General features: G+C 45.1%; 2 protein-coding genes across 3 annotated transcripts in view; one reads left to right on the top strand and one right to left on the bottom strand.

Moving 5' to 3' along the window:
• Positions 1–1,132: 1,132 nt before the first annotated feature.
• Positions 1,133–2,764, top strand: LOC125361538 (methionine aminopeptidase 1-like). Its single transcript, XM_048360062.1, has one exon. It carries the CDS (start codon positions 1,133–1,135, stop codon positions 2,291–2,293), a length of 1,161 nt encoding a protein of 386 aa, XP_048216019.1. The 3' UTR covers positions 2,294–2,764.
• A 4,475-nt stretch (positions 2,765–7,239) lies between these two features.
• The window catches only part of Dennd5a (DENN domain containing 5A), an 87,919-nt gene continuing 76,241 nt past the window's right edge, over positions 7,240–18,917 (bottom strand). Inside the window, exons 16-23 of one of the 2 annotated variants that reach the window (XM_048359577.1) lie at positions 15,613–15,734; positions 13,897–14,042; positions 13,106–13,224; positions 12,560–12,741; positions 11,931–12,013; positions 11,258–11,381; positions 10,312–10,480; positions 7,240–8,264 (exon numbers count right to left, since the gene is read on the bottom strand). In XM_048359577.1, coding sequence (XP_048215534.1) covers positions 8,081–8,264; positions 10,312–10,480; positions 11,258–11,381; positions 11,931–12,013; positions 12,560–12,741; positions 13,106–13,224; positions 13,897–14,042; positions 15,613–15,734 — 1,129 coding nt within the window. In that variant the 3' untranslated portion in view covers positions 7,240–8,080. The remainder of the gene's footprint in view (positions 8,265–10,311; positions 10,481–11,257; positions 11,382–11,930; positions 12,014–12,559; positions 12,742–13,105; positions 13,225–13,896; positions 14,043–15,612; positions 15,735–18,917) is intronic. The other variant, XM_048359578.1, reaches the window with a different exon arrangement.

Raw genomic sequence — 18,917 nt, forward strand, 5'->3', positions numbered from 1 at the left:
AAGAGAATCATACTACAATGGTCTTTTCAAAGTCATCCCTGTGGTACTATGTATGCGTATTTTAGCTCTTTAGTTGAATGCTGGATAACATCTCATTGCATGGAGACAGCAATTTGTTAGCCCATTCCTCAGCTGGCTGCTCCCATATTTTGATTATTATGAATAATACTGTTATGAGCTTTATGAGCTTGCATGTACAACCTTTTGTGTCAACATGTGCTTTCATTTCTCTTGGATAACTACCTAGGAGAAATTTCAGGGTCATTTACTCTATGTTGAGCCTTCTGAAGAACTGTTAGATTGGTTTGCAGATCTGTCTGCATGCATTTACATTTCTACTGGCAATGTATGAGGGTTCCTCCACAGCCTTGCCCACATTTACATCTGTGTGTGTGTGTGTGTGTGTGTGTGTGTGTATTTGTAGTGCTGTGGATCAAACCCCAGGCTTCACACATGCTAAGCATATGTTCTACCACTGAGAAACATCCCCATTTCTAAGTATTTTCCCTCTTCGCACTCTCTCTCTCTCTCTTCTCCTTGCTTCTCTCTTCCCTCCTTCAGAGTCTTGCTATGTTGCCTTCATCTTTCTAGTAATGTGACTGACTACAAGCATGGTCTACCATGTCTGACCATTGTCTTCTGGATTATAGACATTCTAGTGCATATAAAGTAATATGGATGGAGGACTGGGAATGTGGCTTAATAGTTTAGTGCTTGCCTAGCCTGCACAAGGCCCCTGGGTTTGATTCCTTCGTACCACATACACAAAAAAATTAATTAAAAAAATAAACACGGGGGGCTGGGGATATGGCCTAGAGTGCTTGACTCGTATACATGAGGCCCTAGGTTCGATTCCCCAGCACCACATATACAGAAAATGGCCAGAAGTGGCGCTGTGGCTCAAGTGGCAGAGTGCTAGCCTTGAGCAAGAAGAAGCCAGGGACAGTGCTCAGGCCCTGAGTACAAGCCCCAGGACTGGCCAAAAATAAATAAATAAATAAAAATAAAATAAACACAGGGCCCTCCCCTTCTCCACCCCTCTACCCAATGGTTCCTCCCTCTCTCCCTCCCTCCCCTTCGTCCCTCCCTCCTCCTCTTCCTTGGTGAGGCGCTCCTCTGGCAGGCAGGCAGCATGGCGGCCGTGGAGACGCAGGTGTGTGAGATGGATGGATGCAGCAGCGAGGCCAAGCTCCAGTGTCCCACCTGCATCAAGCTGGGCATCCGGGGCTCGTACTTCTGCTCGCAGGAATGTTTTAAAGGGAGTTGGGCTACTCACAAGTTACTACATAAGAAAGCAAACGATGAAAAGGCCAAGAGAGACGCATCCTCGTGGACTGTTGAAGGGGACATTAACACAGACCCATGGACAGGCTACTGCTATACTGGCAAACTCAGACCACATTACCCACTGATGCCAACGAGGCCAGTGCCAAGTTTTATTCAGAGACCAGACTATGCTGATCACCCCTTAGGAATGTCTGAATCTGAACAGGCTCTTCAAGGTACTTCTCAGATCAAATTACCCTCCTCTGAAGATATAGAAGGGATGCGACTTGTATGTTGGCTTGCTAGGGAAGTTAGGGATATTGCTGCTGGCATGATTAAACCAGGTGTAACTATTGAAGAAATCGATCATGGTGTACACTTAGCATGCATTGCAAGAAATTGCTATCCTTCTCCCCTGAATTATTATAATTTCCCAAAGTCCTGTTGTACCTCAGTGAATGAAGTCACCTGCCATGGAATTCCAGACAGACAACCTTTGCAAGAAGGTGATATTGTTAATGTGGACGTCACTCTTTATCGCAATGGTTATCACGGGGACCTGAACGAGACGTTTTTCATTGGAGATGTTGATGAAGGAGCACGGAAACTAGTTCAGACCACGTACGAGTGCCTGATGCAAGCCATTGATGCCGTGAAGCCTGGTGTTCGATACAGAGAATTAGGAAACATTATTCAGAAGCACGCCCAAGCAAATGGATTTTCCGTTGTTTGGAGCTATTGTGGGCATGGAATCCACAAGCTTTTTCATACAGCCCCCACTGTGCCCCACCAGGCCAAAAATAAAGCAGTTGGAGTGATGAAGTCAGGCCACGTGTTTACAATTGAGCCAATGATTTGTGAAGGTGGATGGCAGGATGAAACCTGGCCTGATGGTTGGACTGCAGTCCCGCGGGATGGGAAACGGTCTGCTCAATTTGAGTACACCCTGCTGGTCATGGACACTGGCTGTGAAATCCTCACTCAGAGGCTGGGCAGCGTGCAGCCTTACTTCACGTCCCAGTTTTAATTTCCCACCATGGCACTTTCTTACTGACCTACACATTTTATTGAGAGTATAGAAAGGAAGAGGCAGGTTTTTTTTTTTCTCTTTTGTTTTTAAATCACTTGTTTTGACAATAATCAGAAAGGACTACAGCCTTTGGTGGGTGTCCTCATGAGTTTGTCTTGGATCAGAAAAAGCTGAGAAGAATCAAGGAAATGTTGCTCAACTCCTTTCGGTGCCTCACCAAGCCCTCTCCCTCCCAGCCCTGCAACACCAATTTCTTGTTTGCCCCTTGAGCACTTTGACGTAAGCCTGCTTCTAGTTGCTTTTATCACTGCCACCAACCGGCCGTCCAGAGCCAGCTGCTTTCCAGGGGAATGTTGAAGATGAGAATCCTTGAAACCAGCAACACAGGATGCTCCAGATTTTTTTTATTATATATGTGTGGAAACATATATGCATACATTTTAAACTCCATAAATGCAATTACTGAACACTATGAAAACAAAAATAAACGCAGGGCTGGGAATATGGCCTAGTGGCAAGGGTGCTTGCCTCGTATACATGAAGCCCTGGGTTCGATTCCTCAGCGCTACATATATAGGAAAAGGCCAGAAGTGGCGCTGTGGCTCAAGTGGCAGAATGCTAGCTTTGAGCAAAAAGAAGCCAGGGACAGTGCTCAGGCCCTGAGTTCAAGCCTCAGGACTGGCAAAAAGCAAACAAACAAAAAAACAAAAAAACAGATTTGAGCACCACTAACCCCAAAACAGAAAGTCCAAACTTTTTTTTTTTTTTTTTTGGTGCCAGTTCTGGGGCTTGAAGTCAGGGCCTGAGCACTGTCCCTGGCTTCTTTTTGCTCAAGGCTAGCACTCTACCTCTTGAGCTACGGTGCCACTTCTGCCTTTTTCTATATATGTAGTGCTGAGGAATCGAACCCAGGGCTTCAAGTATACGAGACAAGAACTTTACCACTAGGCCATATTCCCATCCCCCTGGCTTCTTTTTGCCTCTTAAGCCACAGCACCACTTCCAGCTTTTTCTGTTCATATGGTACTGAGGAATCGAACCCAGGGCTTCATGAATGCTAGGCAAGCACTCTACCACTAAGCCACATTCCCAGCCCTGTTCAAACTTTTAAAATGTTGAGCAATTCCTCATGTGTTGGCTCAGACTATTTGAAGAAACAACTATTCAGATTCTTTGCCTGTTTTTAAATTGATTTGTCTCTTATTGGGTTGTAGAGTTCTTTATATATTCTGGATACTGGCTCGTTGTTAGACATATAAGTGACAACTATGTTATTCTATTCTCGGGGCTTTTTTTTTTACTTTCTTGAGCAAGTATCTTTTGTAGCATGAAGTTTATAAATTTGAAGAAGTCTAATTTCTTTTGTTGCTTGTCTCTTGGTTTTCATAGCTAAGATACTATTGCCTCATGCTAGGTCACAAAGATTTATATGTATGTTTTCTTCTGAGAGTTTTATAGCATTTGCTATTATGTTTAGCTCTTTCATCAAAGTTTATTTTTATGTATGAGCAGCAAGGGCCCCACTTCACTCTTTTGCAAGGCAAATAATCTACCACTAGACTATACCCCCAGTCCCTTAACTTTACTCTTTTATATGTGGATTTCCCTTTGGTGAAAACTTTTTTCCCCCACAATATTGGTACTATTCCAAAAAAATCAATTGACCATAAATATGATGGTTTCTGTTTTGTTTTGTTTTTTCTGCCAGTTCTGGGGCTTGAACTCAGGGCCTGAGCACTGTTCGTGGCTTCTTTTTGTTCAAGGCCAGCACTCTACCACTTGAGCCACAGCACCACCTCTGGCTTTTTCTCTTTATGTGGTGCTAAGGAATCGAACCCAGGGCTTCATGCATGCTAGGCAAGCCCTCTACCACTAAGCCATATTCCTAGCCCAAATGTGATGGTTTCTTTCTGTACTTGGTTCCTATTCCATTGACCTATATGTCTGCAGTCTTGACTACTACAATAAGTTCTGAAATAGGGAAATCCATCTTCCAGCTTTGCTTCCCCCCTCCCCATGGTAGGGATTAAACCCAGGGCCTTGTGCATGCTAGGTAAGCATTCTACCACTGAACTAAAACAGCTCCCAATTCGTTCTGGGGGGAAAAAAAAAAAAAAAAAAGAACAGCAGGGTGTCAGTGGCTCACACATGTAATCCTAGCTACTCAGGAGGCTGAGATCTGAGGAATGCAGTTTGAAGCCAGCCCAGGCAGAAAACTCCATGAGACTCTTATCTCCAATTAACCACCAGAAAACCAGAAGTGGAGCTGTGACTCAAAGTGGTAGAGCCCAAGTCTTGGGCAAAAAATTTCAGGGACAGAACCAGGCTCTGAGTTCAAGACTGACAACCAACCAACAAAAATAAAAAGTGATTGATGGAATAAAATAGGTGAATATGATTAAATTACATTATATGCATATACAAACATAGCACAATGAAATTCATTGTACAATTAATACATGCATATACTTATTCATTTATATTTAGATGACTGGTAGGGCAGGTGCATTAAGAGGCTGAGATCTGGAGGATCATGGTTTGAGGCTACCTCAAGCAGAAAAGTCTGTGAGATTCCAGCTCAAAAAAATTAAGCTGGGGGGCTGGGAATATGGCCTAGTGGCAAGAGCGCTTGCCTCCTACACATGAAGCTCTCGGTTCAATTCCCCAGCACCACATATATGGAAAACAGCCAGAAGGGGCGCTGTGGCTCAGGTGGCAGAGTGCTAGCCTTGAGCGGGAAGAAGCCAGGGACAGTGCTCAGGCCCTGAGTCCAAGGCCCAGGACTGCCCCCCCCCCAAAAAAAATAAATTAAGCTGGGACTGGGAATGTGGCTTAGTGGTAGAGTGCTTGCCTAGCATACACAAAGCCCTGGGTTCAATTCCTCAGCACCACATACACAGAAAAAGCCAGAAGTGGTGCTGAGGCTCAAGAGATAGAGTGCTAGCCTTGATCAAAAAGAAGCCAGGAAGAGTGCTTAGGCCCTAAGTCCAAGCCCCCAGGACTGGGAAATAAATGAACAGATGAATGAATGAATGAATGAATGAACAAATAAACAAACAAACAAATAAATAAATAAGCAAGCTGAGTTCTGGTGGCTCACACCTGTAATCCTAGCTACTCAGGAGGCTGAGATCAAGGATCATGGTTCAAAGCCAGCCCAGGCAGGAAAGTCTATGATACTCTTACCTCCAATTAATCACCAGAAAACTGGAAGAGGAGCTGTGGCTCAAAGTGCTAAAACTCTAGCCTTGAGCAAAAGAGCTCAGAAAGAGTACCCAGGCCCTACGTTCAAACCCTATGACAAACATAAAGAAGGAAGGGAGGGAAGGAGGAAAGGAGAGAGGAAGGGAAGGAGGGAGGGAGGGAGGGAAAAAAGGAAGGGAGGGAGGAAGAAAGGAAGGAAGGGAGGGAGAGAGGGAGGGAGGGAGGGAGGGAAGGAGGGAGGGGGAGGGAGGGAGGGAGGGAGGGAGGGAGGGAGGAGGGAGGGAGGGAGGGAGGGAAGGAGTGAAAACCTAGGATGGAGATGTGTCAACTGGTAGAGCACCAGCTGAGCAAGCAAGCCCAATAAACGTGCATTACCTTAAAAAAAAAAGCCGCACTGATTACATAATATTTTACCTAAATGAACTAAAAAACAAAAATGCCAGGATATCCCTCCCACCCCACAAAAGTGACTTTTCTTAGGTCTGTAAGACCTACTTTTAAAGAAGGGATCTCTGAGGACATCTAAGTAGAAAACGGAATCAAATAAAGGCACAGTGTCAATGCCATGTTGTCAGACATGGAGTAAGACTATACTGGTAAATGCAAACTACCTTGACAAGTAATTAAAAACTCTCAGAGCTTATTTCGAACCTAGGATACTTTATGCTTGCTTTACAAAATTATGAAGAAAGGGAAGCAGTATGTTTATAAAGCTCCTAGCTTAAGGTAAACCCAGACCTAGCTGAACAATAACACACAGCTGAGTCCTATGCTGCCTTTCTTGTTTGAACAAGAATCCTCCCTCCCCTCCCCTATCACCAGAAGAACTGAGGACTCTGGCCTTCAGTAACCAGTTATGGTGCAGCCTGCTAATGCCCCCCGCTGGCAGCATGCTGTACTGCAGCTCTCCTGGAGACCCATGTTCCTCATCTCTTCCAAGGAAGTCATTACTTAAAGGGCATTTACCACCTGCCAGGCAAGGGATGGAGATAGACAAGGGATCTTCTTTGTCCTGCAAGAGCTCATGGGCCCAACATGAGGCAGAAAATGAGGACCTAGAGAGGCTGAACCAACATCTGAGAAACTACCTTGAAACAAGAAACGGGCAAAGGAAAGGCATTCCAGGCAGAGAGAACAGTACATGCAGACCAGGGCCGCATGTGCGGGCACTGACTGGTTTGAGGGGCTGTACTTGGATCATCCTGTATTTTCAGAGCTTCCTGCCAAAACAGAATAAGAATAAAGGCAGCTAGTTTCTAGGATCTCATAGAGCTCTACACTTGAGATATAAAACCTTTCTCTCAAGAAAGGATCTTTTTCCCCAGAGAGAAGACAGAGTCACCCTCATCATCTCAAGAAACACCCACTCTGTCCAGTCAAGTAATGATCTTTGTAACACTGGCCAGGTCTTTTCTCCTTTGTGCTGCAGTCCCCTTCTTTGTGATATGGAAAAGTAACCCTTCCCTCCACCTCTCTCTCTCTCTCTCTCTCTCTCTCTCTCTCTCTCTCTCTCTCTCTCTCTCTCTCTCTCTCTGCCACTTGGGTTGGAAATGAAGGCTCCTAACACTGCAAGGGAAAGGACCATGGAGATGCCAGGCCTGGGGGGCATCCTGGGAAGTCCACACCCTAAGCCAGCAGCTAACAGGCAATGAACAACCCCAGACCTCTCTGCCTGACCAAGGTACACCCTCCACCACTCACTGCTCACCAACCCCAATAAAAGTCCATGTCCTGTGCAGTTCTGTTTCAGGTGTTTTATTAAGTGGGCCATATTGTAGCTGGTTTCTAAGTTGCAAAACAATATAAATTTAACAGTAATAACATAGCCAGTTAGAGTGTGACAAGCTTTATCTTTCCTTAAAAAAAGAAAAAAGAAAATAATACTTAAAACACACAATGTAGAGTTAAATAAATAAAATATAAGAGAAAAAAAAGAAAAACCTGTTAAAACATGCTTCTGTTTACTTCTCTAAAGTGTGCCACCAGGAAATGTAACTTTCCACACGATGACAGCATGATGACACATCCAGGCATGTCTTCTTCCCAAATAATACTGACAAAAAAAAAAAATGTGGGGCTGATTCCTCAGTGCTCGCTTAGAGGCACTACTAAAAATCCCTTTGATGGAGCAGGGGGCTTCCCACGCAGCACAACTGTGTGTGGTCCGTGAAAGCCAAACATCCATAATAATGTTAATGTAGAAAACATCGGTTAAAAACAATGTGGAATGGCCTCATGAATGCAGCACAGCAGGGTGGAGAAGAGCCCTGCCTGTGCGCAGGCTCAGTCCAGGAGGCCCAGGCTCCCAGTGCATGGCCCCACGAGGGAGGGCACCAGCTTCAAAATAAGCGGCACCAACCTCGCTCCCTCTCCCTATCACTCTTTCACATGAAAGTGTGTAAAAAGTAAATCAGCAAATAAACTCTAAAATAGATTATTTTTTTTTCCAAAAATCCTCTAGTTTTCTTTTTACAGTGAGTGTACATCTCCTCTCTGTCCCCCGCATAGGTCTCCCTTTGGGAAGAAGGCGCAGAGCTGCTAGGGCGTCTTTTCCCAGTGCTGCTGCTGGCTGGTGCTCAGTCAGATGTCGATGCCCTTGACGAGGGATGTCTCCAGCGTGATGTTGAACTCCTGCAATGTCTGCAGCACTCGGATCAAGGAGTTAACGAGTGTGTGGTCTTTGATCAGTGCCACATCCTCATACATGTGTGCGGTGATGGGGCAGTCGGCCAGCAGGGCAATCCAGTGGTGCAGGAGGTGGTCCCTAGCAGGCAGGCACGGTCCAGGCAGGTCAGAGGAAACAGAAAAGGAAGAGACAGGACAGGCCAAGAGGGAACCTTGAACTTAAGTCTGAAGCCGAAAATGCTGGCAGCTCCCCACAGCCCCCCCTCCCTCCCTAAAAGGGCTTGTCTCCCACTAGGGGCTGCCCTACCCTAGGGACCCCAAGCCAACCTGACCCCAATTAGCACTGTCATCTGTCCCTCCTCCTCTACCTTCCCCTTCTCCCCAGACAATCCCACCCCCCCCTCGCTAGACACCAGCTGTAGTCGAACAACACTCTTTCCATTTACAGCAATCACTCCAGAGCATCTCTCACTTCCGCCTCCCTCCCCAACTACCGCTACCTAGAATAATAAGCAGTAACTTCTCATATGTCAGCACTGTTATGAGACTGAACCTTCAGGAGAAGCCCCTAAGGTATCATTATCTCCACTTCATTAGAGGAGAAACTGAGGTACATAAAGATTAAACAATTTTCCCAAGGCCATACAATAGTGACACCTGAGATATGAACCTAGAAATTCTGGTACTAAAGTATCTGGGTTGTTTTTATTTTTTTTTTTTTTGGCCAGTCCTAGGGCTTGAACTCAGGGCCTGAGCACTGTCCCTGGCTTCCCTTTGCTCAAGGCTAGCACTCTGCCACTTGAGTCACAGCGCCACTTCTGGCCATTTTCTATATATGTGGTGCTGGGGAATTGAACCCAGGGCCTCATGGATACGAGGCAAGCACTCTTGCCACTAGGCCATATCCCCAGCCCCTGGGTTTTTTTTTTAAACTATTGTTGAAACAGGTCTTGCTACAATGTCCAAGCTGTCCTCATACTCCTGGACTCAAGTAATCTTCCTGCCTCAGCTACTATGTCAATTGCTTCATTTACATGGCCCAAATCAACTACCATCGGAGGTCTAATTTGAGCTTCATACTCTCCCATCTATCCTACTGGAATAGCCTCTCACAGTCCTGTCCACTCTGAAACCCACAATCGATGTTAGATTCATATTATTTCAGAGCCTTGATTAAACAAGGTTGTCCTATCATGTGAGAAATTTTTCTCTACTCCAGGTCAAGGTCTCTAGCTTCTTTCAACTTTATTTCCTACTACTGCTCTTAGTAAGTACATTCTCCACTAAAGGTTTGTTCAGATGCCATCTTCTCTTTGAAACCTTTGATCTCCCTCCTCTACATTTTCAGCATAGTTTAAGAGTGAATACGTATCTTTTGGCTTCTGATAACTCTCTGCTTTTTAAAATTGGGACAAGAAAACTAGGCACAGTAGCTTGTGATTAATTCTAAATCCTTGGGAGGTGGAGATTGGCAGACTATGCCAATTCAGGCAAGAAGCCAGTCCAGGCAATAAGTCAGTGAGACCCATTTCAATCAATGAGATTGAGGCATGATGACACAGGCCTAGCACCCCAATTGTACGGGAAGCATAAATAGGAAGATCATGGTCCAAACTGACGTAAGCCTAAAACCAAAAACTAAATAGTTGAGAGCACTTGTCTAGCAAATGCAAGGCCCTGAGTTCAAGGCCCAGTACTGATCTCCACCCTCAAGAAAAAGGACAAGTGAACTTCTAAGTACCAGGAACCATGTCTTATTTATATCTCTTCCCACCAGTTTTCATTAAGACTTAGCACATCCAAATGTTTACTGAAGGAATGACTAATTATTCTGCTTCAAGGCGAGCACTTTATCACTAGGCCATATTCCCAGCCCCTTATTCTGCTTCAAATTCCACCAGTGGGATAGTTCTGTACTTTATCATCATAACATGAGCCTACCTCCTTCATTTATACACTCTCTTCTATATAAATGTTTCTCCTACACACACACACACACACACACTCACACTCACTCACTCATGTGTTTTACATGATGGAAGTTAATGACCTCTAGAAAGAGCTCCAGGTATTCTCTTCAAGGGTTGCCACACACTAGCCATTTCCCGCCCCGTATCACATTAGGACTCTAACACTATCCTCCAAGGCTGGCCTGCTACGTGCTCTAGTCACTGGGGCTGCAATACCTGGCTCCCAAGCACACCAACATCTGAAACTTGCCGTCCTTGCCAATGTTCCGGGGAGTATTGTTGATTGCAGTGACAAATCGGCAGAAGTTTCGAGCCCTTGTATGCCAATTTTCTTCAGGGACCGCTTCATTCTGCTCCAGTGTCTCATAATAGGTTTGTGCTTTTTCTGTGAAGAGCAGAAAAGTTTGCCAGTGGCAAATGCTTTCAGAACCCACCTGATTCTGACTGTCCTGAAGGCCACTTGCTAGGTGGCTCTCCCAAATCCAGTCAAGTAACTTCATGAGAATAACATGAGTGTCCTGATGTCACTGATCATATTTCAGACACTTAACATTTTTATTTATATGCCCTTTGGTATACTAGTTCAAAGATACACGAAAGCTCTGAGGACAGTTTCTTGCATGAAAAATTTGTAGTTGAGTACCAGAGGACTTGGGGCTCCACTACTTTCAACTAGCTGTTTGGATCTATAAAGAAAAAGTGTGCGGGGCTGGGGATATGGCCTAGTGGCAAGAGTGCTTGCCTCGTATACATGAGGCCCTGGGTTCAATTCCCCAGCACCACATATACAGAAAATGGCCAGAAGTGGCGCTATGGCTCAAGTGGCAGAGTGCTAGCCTTGAGCAAAAAGAAGCCAGGGACAGTGCTCAGGCCCTGAGTCCAAGCCCCAGGACTGGCCAAAAAAAAAGAAAAAATGTGCATAGTCAGAACTAAATCCATACATGATTTTTTTTTTTAATGGCCAATTCTCACAGGGAAGGAAGAAGAGGAATCTGGTCATTCTCCTTAAGAAAAATCAGAGCAAACAAACAAAAAGATCATTTGAGAGCCACCCGATTTGTGTTCTAAACTCAAGACCTCAAGAGTCAGCATCACACTATGTTGGTAAGCCCTCCTATGCCTCTGCAAGCTTTTTGTACCCTCATGCCTTAGCTCAACTCACCCAGGAAATCCCAGATGAAGACGTTTTTGAAGAGCCGGGGCGATTTAAATCCATGCTGGAAAGCCTGTTCCAGAGCTGAGACAAGACCACATTCTCCACAAAGCAACAACGTGAGACTGCCTCGCTAGTTAAAACAACAGGAATAAATCACAGGCTGGTCATAGCTGAGTTGCCCTCCCACTACTGCATCCCTAAACCCACAGCCACAACCAAGGGGGAACAGAAGAGTGCAGGAGCTTTGTCTGCTCCCCCAAACACTGGCACAGTGCCTGGCTCAGAGCAGTTTTTGGTGCTGAGCAAATGAAAAATGAATAAAGGAATATATAATTGATCTGGGTCACATACAAGAAGGTCCCTCACCAAGAGCCAAAAGCCCATACAGCTATAATTTGGAGACCCAAGCAAATCTGGAAGTGGATAGGAATAGATGTTATTTTGTGGGGACCTCAGAGATTCCACTAGAAATCATCAATGTGGAGAGAAGACACAGTGACCCGAGTCAAACACCCTCTCCCCCCCAGGAAGGAGTCTGTCAATCTCAAACTAGCTGAGGCATACACTGTACAAGACTCTGGGCTGTTCACAGCACATGGTAGTAGACTACAAGGTATTACAAAACCAAATGGCTCTTTCTATTCGACACAGGCTGTGGGTTGGAGAGTAGGAGGCTCACCTCTTTCTCAGGCTTATGGAAGTGCTTCACAATGCCATTGACTGCCTCCCCAATGGATTCCTGGATCTGCCCGGTGTTCAGCTCTGACAAAAATCAAGCAGACATCCTAACCCATCTCAGAGGCTAACAGTGCTTGGCTGACTAAGTAGGAGACTGACATAGGGAAGAGGGCCCATGGGAGGGGCAAGGCAGCTAGACCTTGGGAAGCAGTGGCTTGCTCCCTCAACTTTGATAAGCAGTAAGTCTTCCCAAAATCTTGGGGGAAAGCCAAAGTTACCTTGTCTTTTAAATATTCTTTCTCTAAAAGATGCTGGTAACATTTATCTTCTATTTTACTCTAGAAATTTTGGCCACCAAAAGAGGGGCAAGATGACTGTGAAGCTGAGGCACCAAAAAGGAGGCCACCAAGTATACTGCTCACCTCTGCAAGATCATGAGGAAAGAGCACAGAGCCACAGATTGTGCTGACTCCCCCTTCCTTCTGGACCTCTAAGGAAATGGGTACATTCCTACCTCTGATCATGAGAAGAGGTGCCAAGTCTAAGCTGGGTTTGTCAGATGGCTCCTGAGATAGCTGCACAGCTGGGATTAGGGATGGAGGACATGAAGGTCTGATCCCTCCTACTTACTAGGCTTGTTGTTGGGTGAGATGGCTACAAGCCTCCGAATGACACTGGGGGACTGCTGCAATGGGGGGGTCCGGCATGGTCTCTCATCCACCTCAGGTAGGGATGTGAGCAGCTCCCCAACAAGGACCCGTTCCAGGCTTCCATCGTCCATACCTTTCCCCAACCACCGGCCACAAGGAAACCTAGAAATCAGGCAACGGTTTGTCAGAGCTGCCAGCTTTTCCAGTGTCCTTGCCTTTGCTGCTCAGCAAGAGCCATCAACAAAGTCCATATCTGGGGATAGGTTATAAAAGCAGGCTAAGTACTCCCCTGAGAACCTGTCATCTACCATGTGTCATCAAAGAAGCTACCCAAACAGCATGCTGGGCTGGGACCTGTTCACAGCAACGTGATACATCTTTACTTAGAAACCTTCCTTCTGTTTCTTTTCAAGTGCGTGAGGCAGAGCCAACAGGAAGCTGCCTCAGCCTGCCAAACCTTAAGAGGCTCCTTGAGAATGCACATACCCACGCATACCTGAGAGTGCACAGCTGAGGGATCACTCACTTGTAGGTATGTCCTGTGATCTCATTCCTGACCATCACATACTCCACCAGCCATTTGGCATACAGCCCTGTATTGTCATGGCCAATCTGGACAGTAGTGAGCTTCCCTAGGTTCTGATACTGTGAGAGAACAGAAATAATGAGGAAGGTCAGGAAAATAGCAGAAAGGAGTAGCACTCCTGCCAGGCACCAGTGGCTCATGCCTGTAATCCTAGCTACTCAGGAGGCTGAGATCTGAGGATCTCGGTTCAAAGCCAGACCAGGCAGGAAAATTCGTGAGACTCATGTCCAACTAACCATCAGAAAACCAGAAGTGGTGCTGTGGCTCAAGTGGTAGAGCACTAGCCTTGAGCTGAAGAACTCAAGGACAGGCGCCCAGGCCCAGAGTTCAAACCCCATGACCAACAGGGGGAAAAAAAAAAAAAACGAGAGAGAGAGAGAGAGAGAGAGAGTAGCTTTCCTTTGGAAACACAAATCTGACCAACTATTTGCCCTCTGGCCTCTCAGCATTTACAGGGGAACACTCTTCCTGAGTGGCCCAGGTTCGGAAAGAAAATGCTACTACTTAAGAGGAAGAAAAGTCTGAATGCAAGAAGCTTTGAAGAGGGTCCTGAGGTCTCCAAGAACACTTGGGCTCAACAGCTGAAAGAAATCTTGGAGATCTCTATACCCCAAACATAGGGAGGGGGCTAAATCCCACAAAGGCCTCCACAAAATCTTGCAGAAAATTCCCCCACAGCAGCTCTTGCAAACTCAGGTCCCCACAGATTTGTAGACTCATGTAACACCTACCTCAAAGGTCATCTCCAGCACGTTTCTGGGAATCTGCAAGATTTGGGTCTCTCCCAGTTCTCCCGAGATACAGATCCAAGGGTTTGCAGTGAACATGGAGCCCCCCAGCTTCTTGCTTGGTACAATCAGAATATGGTATGGAATCACTGTTTAGGGGAAGCCACAAAAGCATTGAGGGGGATCAGGAATCCTTCCCATACCTAGTGGGGCCTGGACCTACCCCAAGAATGCATCATGAGTATAGTCCTGGCTATACCAGCTCCAGTGGAGTTGTGGACAGCAGAGCACCTGGATGGCCAATCTACCCTTCAAAATCACTCCTCCAGGATTACCACCCACTCAAATATCAAAATCCAATCTGCTGGCTCTGTGAATTGATTAAATAATGTAACCAACTTCTGGCATTCTAATGAAATTCATTATAGAGCACTTTTCACCACTCATCTCATGAATTCTATTAACTGTCATAATAATCTTAGCAAAGTCCATATAAATATCATCTCTTTTCCAAGGTACACAGTGAGAAATAGTTTTCCCTGAGTCTTTTTTTTTTTTTGGGGGGGGGGGCAGTCCTGGGCCTTGGACCCAGGACCTGAGCACTGTCCCAGGCCTCTTCTTGCTCAAGGCTAGCACTCTGCCACTTGAGCCACAGCGCCACTTCTGGCCGTTTTCCATATACGTGGTGCTGGGGAATCGAACTGAGAGCTTCATGTGTAGGAGGCAAGCACTCTTGCCACTAGGCCATACTCCCAGCCCCAGCCTGAGTCTTTTAAGTTCTAGTCTAGTTACTTCTATTGAGCCTACAACTCTAGTCTCTAAGAATGAAGATGGGATGTTAGACAGAAACAAAAGAGTCCAGGCTGCTGAGGCAGTAGAGTGGCTGGCCAAAGAACTAGCCATGGGACAAATTCAGAGACTATCCAGTCAAGAATCTTGGCATTAGAGGAGGTATGAAGGTTCTTACTGAGCCCTCTTCCTCACTCTGAAAATAGGGAGATTAAGGACCAACCACAGCAAGGTGGACTTTGCTTGCAGACACCTAACAAGTTAGGAGCAGAGCCAGCCTGGACTCACACTTCCTCCTACCACCTACTTGCTACTTCAGGAAGAGATCTTTCTCCCTTAGGCTTGCTCAAAAATCTGTAATGCCAAGTAACCTCTCAGGGAGAATCTTTACAGGTACACATAGTGGGAGAATAACTGCACCTCTCATCCCTACCCCAGTCTACTCATTGCCTTAGACTCTTAAAGCATTACCTAGCACAACACTGCCAACAATATGATGGCCAAGGAACCGTAATCCTCAATTTTAAACAGAACAAGATTCAGAGAGAACATGACCCTCAAGGAAGGCACTGCTCCTCCTTGCTTCTCCCCACAGAGGCAAAGAATAAAGTATAAGGGAAAAATATCTCCTTAAAAAGGGGAGTGAGGGCTGGGAATATGGCCTAGTGGCAAGAGTGCTTGCCTCATATACATGAAGACCTGGGTTCGATTCCTCAGCACCACGTACATAGAAAAGGCCAGAAGTGGTGCTGTGGCTCAAGTGGCAGAGTGCTGTTAGCCTTGAGCAAAAAGAAACCAGGGACAGTGCTCAAGCCCTGAGTTCAAGGCCCTGGACTAGCCAAAAAAGGGGGAATGGGGACCGTGAGTGAGGCCAGGATTTGTTTGCAAGACTGCCTAGAGCAGGTCAGTAGGGAGCACAGAACTACTCACAGATTGTTGTGAAGACATTGGTGAAGCAGAAGTAATCAACAGCATTGAAAGAGAGCAGGTGATAGAGGAACTGCTCCTTTTCATCATCACAGCGCAAGAAGGCATAGCGCTTGTACAATTTCCTGTTGGAGAAGAGGCAGCATATCAGTCCCCATCAAAAGGGAGGAGAAAAAAGACACTCAGTTCCAGAAGTAGACAGGAATAGAAATCTCAATTCCTTAGAGTTACTCTACCAAGGTATAAACCTTGATACTCTGTGTTACTGAATCAACAGAGAAAGTAGCTTAAGCCACAGCAGGAACAACAAAAATTAAACACCACCAAGGGTTGATGTTATACTGTCCAGTGCGAGAGGCCAAGTAATCTTTCCTAAATTATCTAAGGCTGGATTAAAAGCCTATCAAAGTGACACAGGTCCTCTCAAGCTTCTATTTAAGCTGTCATGACACCCAATTTATGGACTGTAGGTAGTAATGCAAGAGGTCTGTAGTGACTATTTATTACAAGGCAGAATCTCAAACACTTAAACAGACCTGAGAACCATAAGTCAAAAAGAACACTGCTTCAAAGGTGATTGAGGGCAGGTTCTACTTCTGCCTCTGACCCAGGTCACAGACAATGAAGAGCTGTGTAGATCCAGACATTCCTCTCTTTACAAAAAATTCTCACTTTATCCCTACTGCCAACTCATTAAAAGGCAACTCCTTTGCCTGATGTTCCAGGCCCTGGGAGGCTGTACAGCAATGACATCAGATAACAATGAGAGCCAAATTTTCAGGCCCTGTCAAAGATTAATACACAGAGAATACAGGATGGCATCTGTCCTAGTTTTTCCCAGAACACAACTGCCCAAGCCTGTAAGATCTAAGATTCAATCTGTCTGTCTGTGAAGGTTTACTTTGATAGGGTGATAAGGCACCTTCAAGAGGTAATTGATCAACTGAGGCTTATTACACATAGATGCTAGAGAAAGACCTACCCTCAAATATAGGCTAGGTGTATAAATTGGGTAAAGAGCCTACCCTGAAAAGCAAGGGTAGAGTCAAATATAGAAAGGCCCTTATTTTCAGGCTAATCACTGCAACTTGCGCAGTTAAATAATGAATTTCTTTAATTTTCCCTAGAAGTAAAGGGACAGCCACAACCAATTTCAAGAAATTTAAAGTTAATGAAGGTACAGGGTAAAAGAAGACGGCAGTAAAAATGTTAGGATCCAGGTGCGGGCAGAGGCTAAGGATTAGAAATGCATATGTGGCAGGCAAAATAGAGCAAGGAGCCAAAACTGACTCCAATTTTGGAAAAGAGGTGGAAAGAAGTGGGGGAAGGATGTTCCAAGAGAACAGTGATGACGTTACAAAACCGAAAGGCAGTTATAGTGAAAATACTGCGAAGCTTGTTTGTGTTTTCTCTGAGTAACAGCTAAGATAGCTGAATGGAAACAAATTCATGATGAAAGCTCAGGAAAAAAATCATCACAGCTCGGAGCTTTAGAGGTGGGAGTCTCCCACTTAGAGGTGACAGAAATCATTAGAATGAGTGAGATCACCAAATGAATGAAAGAGAAGGGGGGAGAGAAAGAGGGAAGAAGGGAGAAAGGAAAGGAGGGAGAGAGCGACAGTGACAGAAAAAGGGTGTGCATGCAGGAACTAGAAATCAACATCTGGAAAGAATAGGGCAATGGAACAGGAGGTAAGGTCATAACAGCCACACAATCTTAGATACAAGGGAAAGGGAGATGTACAAAACTATTAGTCATTGCAAGGAAATCAAGGAGAAAGAATTTGGGCTCCCTACAAAGAACCAACTTACTTGTGTCATTAGAACTTACAATTCACTAAACCTCTTAAATTTGATGAATATATAAGCTCTCTCACCCTGACTCTACCTTATACCCTGATTCCAAACTGTATACAGTCTTGAGAGTTAATTGGAAATCCTAGGGACTGAGTAACATTCTATTAAGAAAACACTCTTCCAAGGCTAGTGTCCTCCTCTCACCTGGGCAGCTATGTACACATTTTATCTGCACTGACTGACCTACTAGATGCTTGGCAACATGCTCAGCACTGGAACGGTACATGGTTAATGGCCTCAATGTAAGCAAATTTTAGTAAGCAATAACCAAGTAGATAATAATAAGCCTATCAGTGGTAAATTAACAATGAACAAATAATGTAACAAATGCCATGCATAAGGCTGGACAAATGCCTCACCCTTGTAACATTGGCTACTCCAGAGGTGTAGATAGATCAAAGACTTTAGTCAGTCCAAGGAAAAAGCTCTCAAGATCCTATCTAAGCACATTATCTCAGATATGTGGGAGGCGAAAATAGAAGGATCACAGTCCAGGCTATCCTAGGCAAGAAAAGTGAGGCCCTACCTGAAAAAATATGGTTCAAGTGATACTGCCTACCTTGAAGCCCTCAATAGAGGTTGAAAAGATTGGACCAGCTGATCTTGGGCATTCAGCTTCCCAAACTTCAAGCTAAACAAACAAACCTCTTTTCTTTATATAGTATCCAGCATAAGATACTCTGCTACAGCAACACAAAATGGACTAATATAGGATTAATATTTGATAAAGTACCCCTTTCGCTCTATACCCCATTCAAAGTGTAATTTTTCAAGGCAAAAACCCCTTTATTTTCTACTCATTGAAATAGCAGAGGAGTCAGAATACCGGGGAGGAAGGTGTCTACTGATTAGATTCTGAGCATACTTCTTCTGATAGGGCTACTAAACAATAACAAAAATGAGCTTCCGGGGCTGGGAATATGGCCTAGTGGCAAGAGTGCTTGACTCATATACATGAAGCCCTGGGTTCGATTCCCCAGCACCACATATATAGAAAATGGCCAGAGGTGGCGCTGTGGCTCAAGTGGCAGAGTGCTATCCTTGAGCAAAAAGAAGCCAGGGACAGTGCTCAGGCCCTGAGTTCAAGGCCCAGGACTGGCAAAAAAAAAAGAAAATGAGCTTCCTCTTCCCCAAGATCTTTCCCATTTGCTGTGCTGAGACCATTAAGCTCAGATGCTCTAGGACCATCCATGTTCTGGCTTTCATAAACTTCCTGTTTGACCCCTCCCTCTGTGCTTAGGTGGTACATGGAGGAGGGAAAGTGCTTTAGGATTACTATTTGAAAGTCCTTTTAAGCTTAAGGGAGACTCGGCAGAATCAAAAGGGAATATCAAGGAATTGGTTGCTTTAGGTTGGCTTTGGGCTCAAGAGAGAATAAAAGAAATAAAGGAGATAATTCTGATGTTTTCCTTTAATTCTCCACAAATTGCTCTTTAGGGCAGGAATAGACA

The sequence above is a fragment of the Perognathus longimembris genome, chromosome 13, assembly GCF_023159225.1.
Source record: "Perognathus longimembris pacificus isolate PPM17 chromosome 13, ASM2315922v1, whole genome shotgun sequence".
NCBI classification, from domain to species: domain Eukaryota; kingdom Metazoa; phylum Chordata; class Mammalia; order Rodentia; family Heteromyidae; genus Perognathus; species Perognathus longimembris.

Coding starts and splice junctions, on each gene's coding strand:
- LOC125361538 (XM_048360062.1), top strand. CDS start 1,133: ATGGCGGCCGTGGAGACGCAGGTGTGTGAGATGGATGGATGCAGCAGC.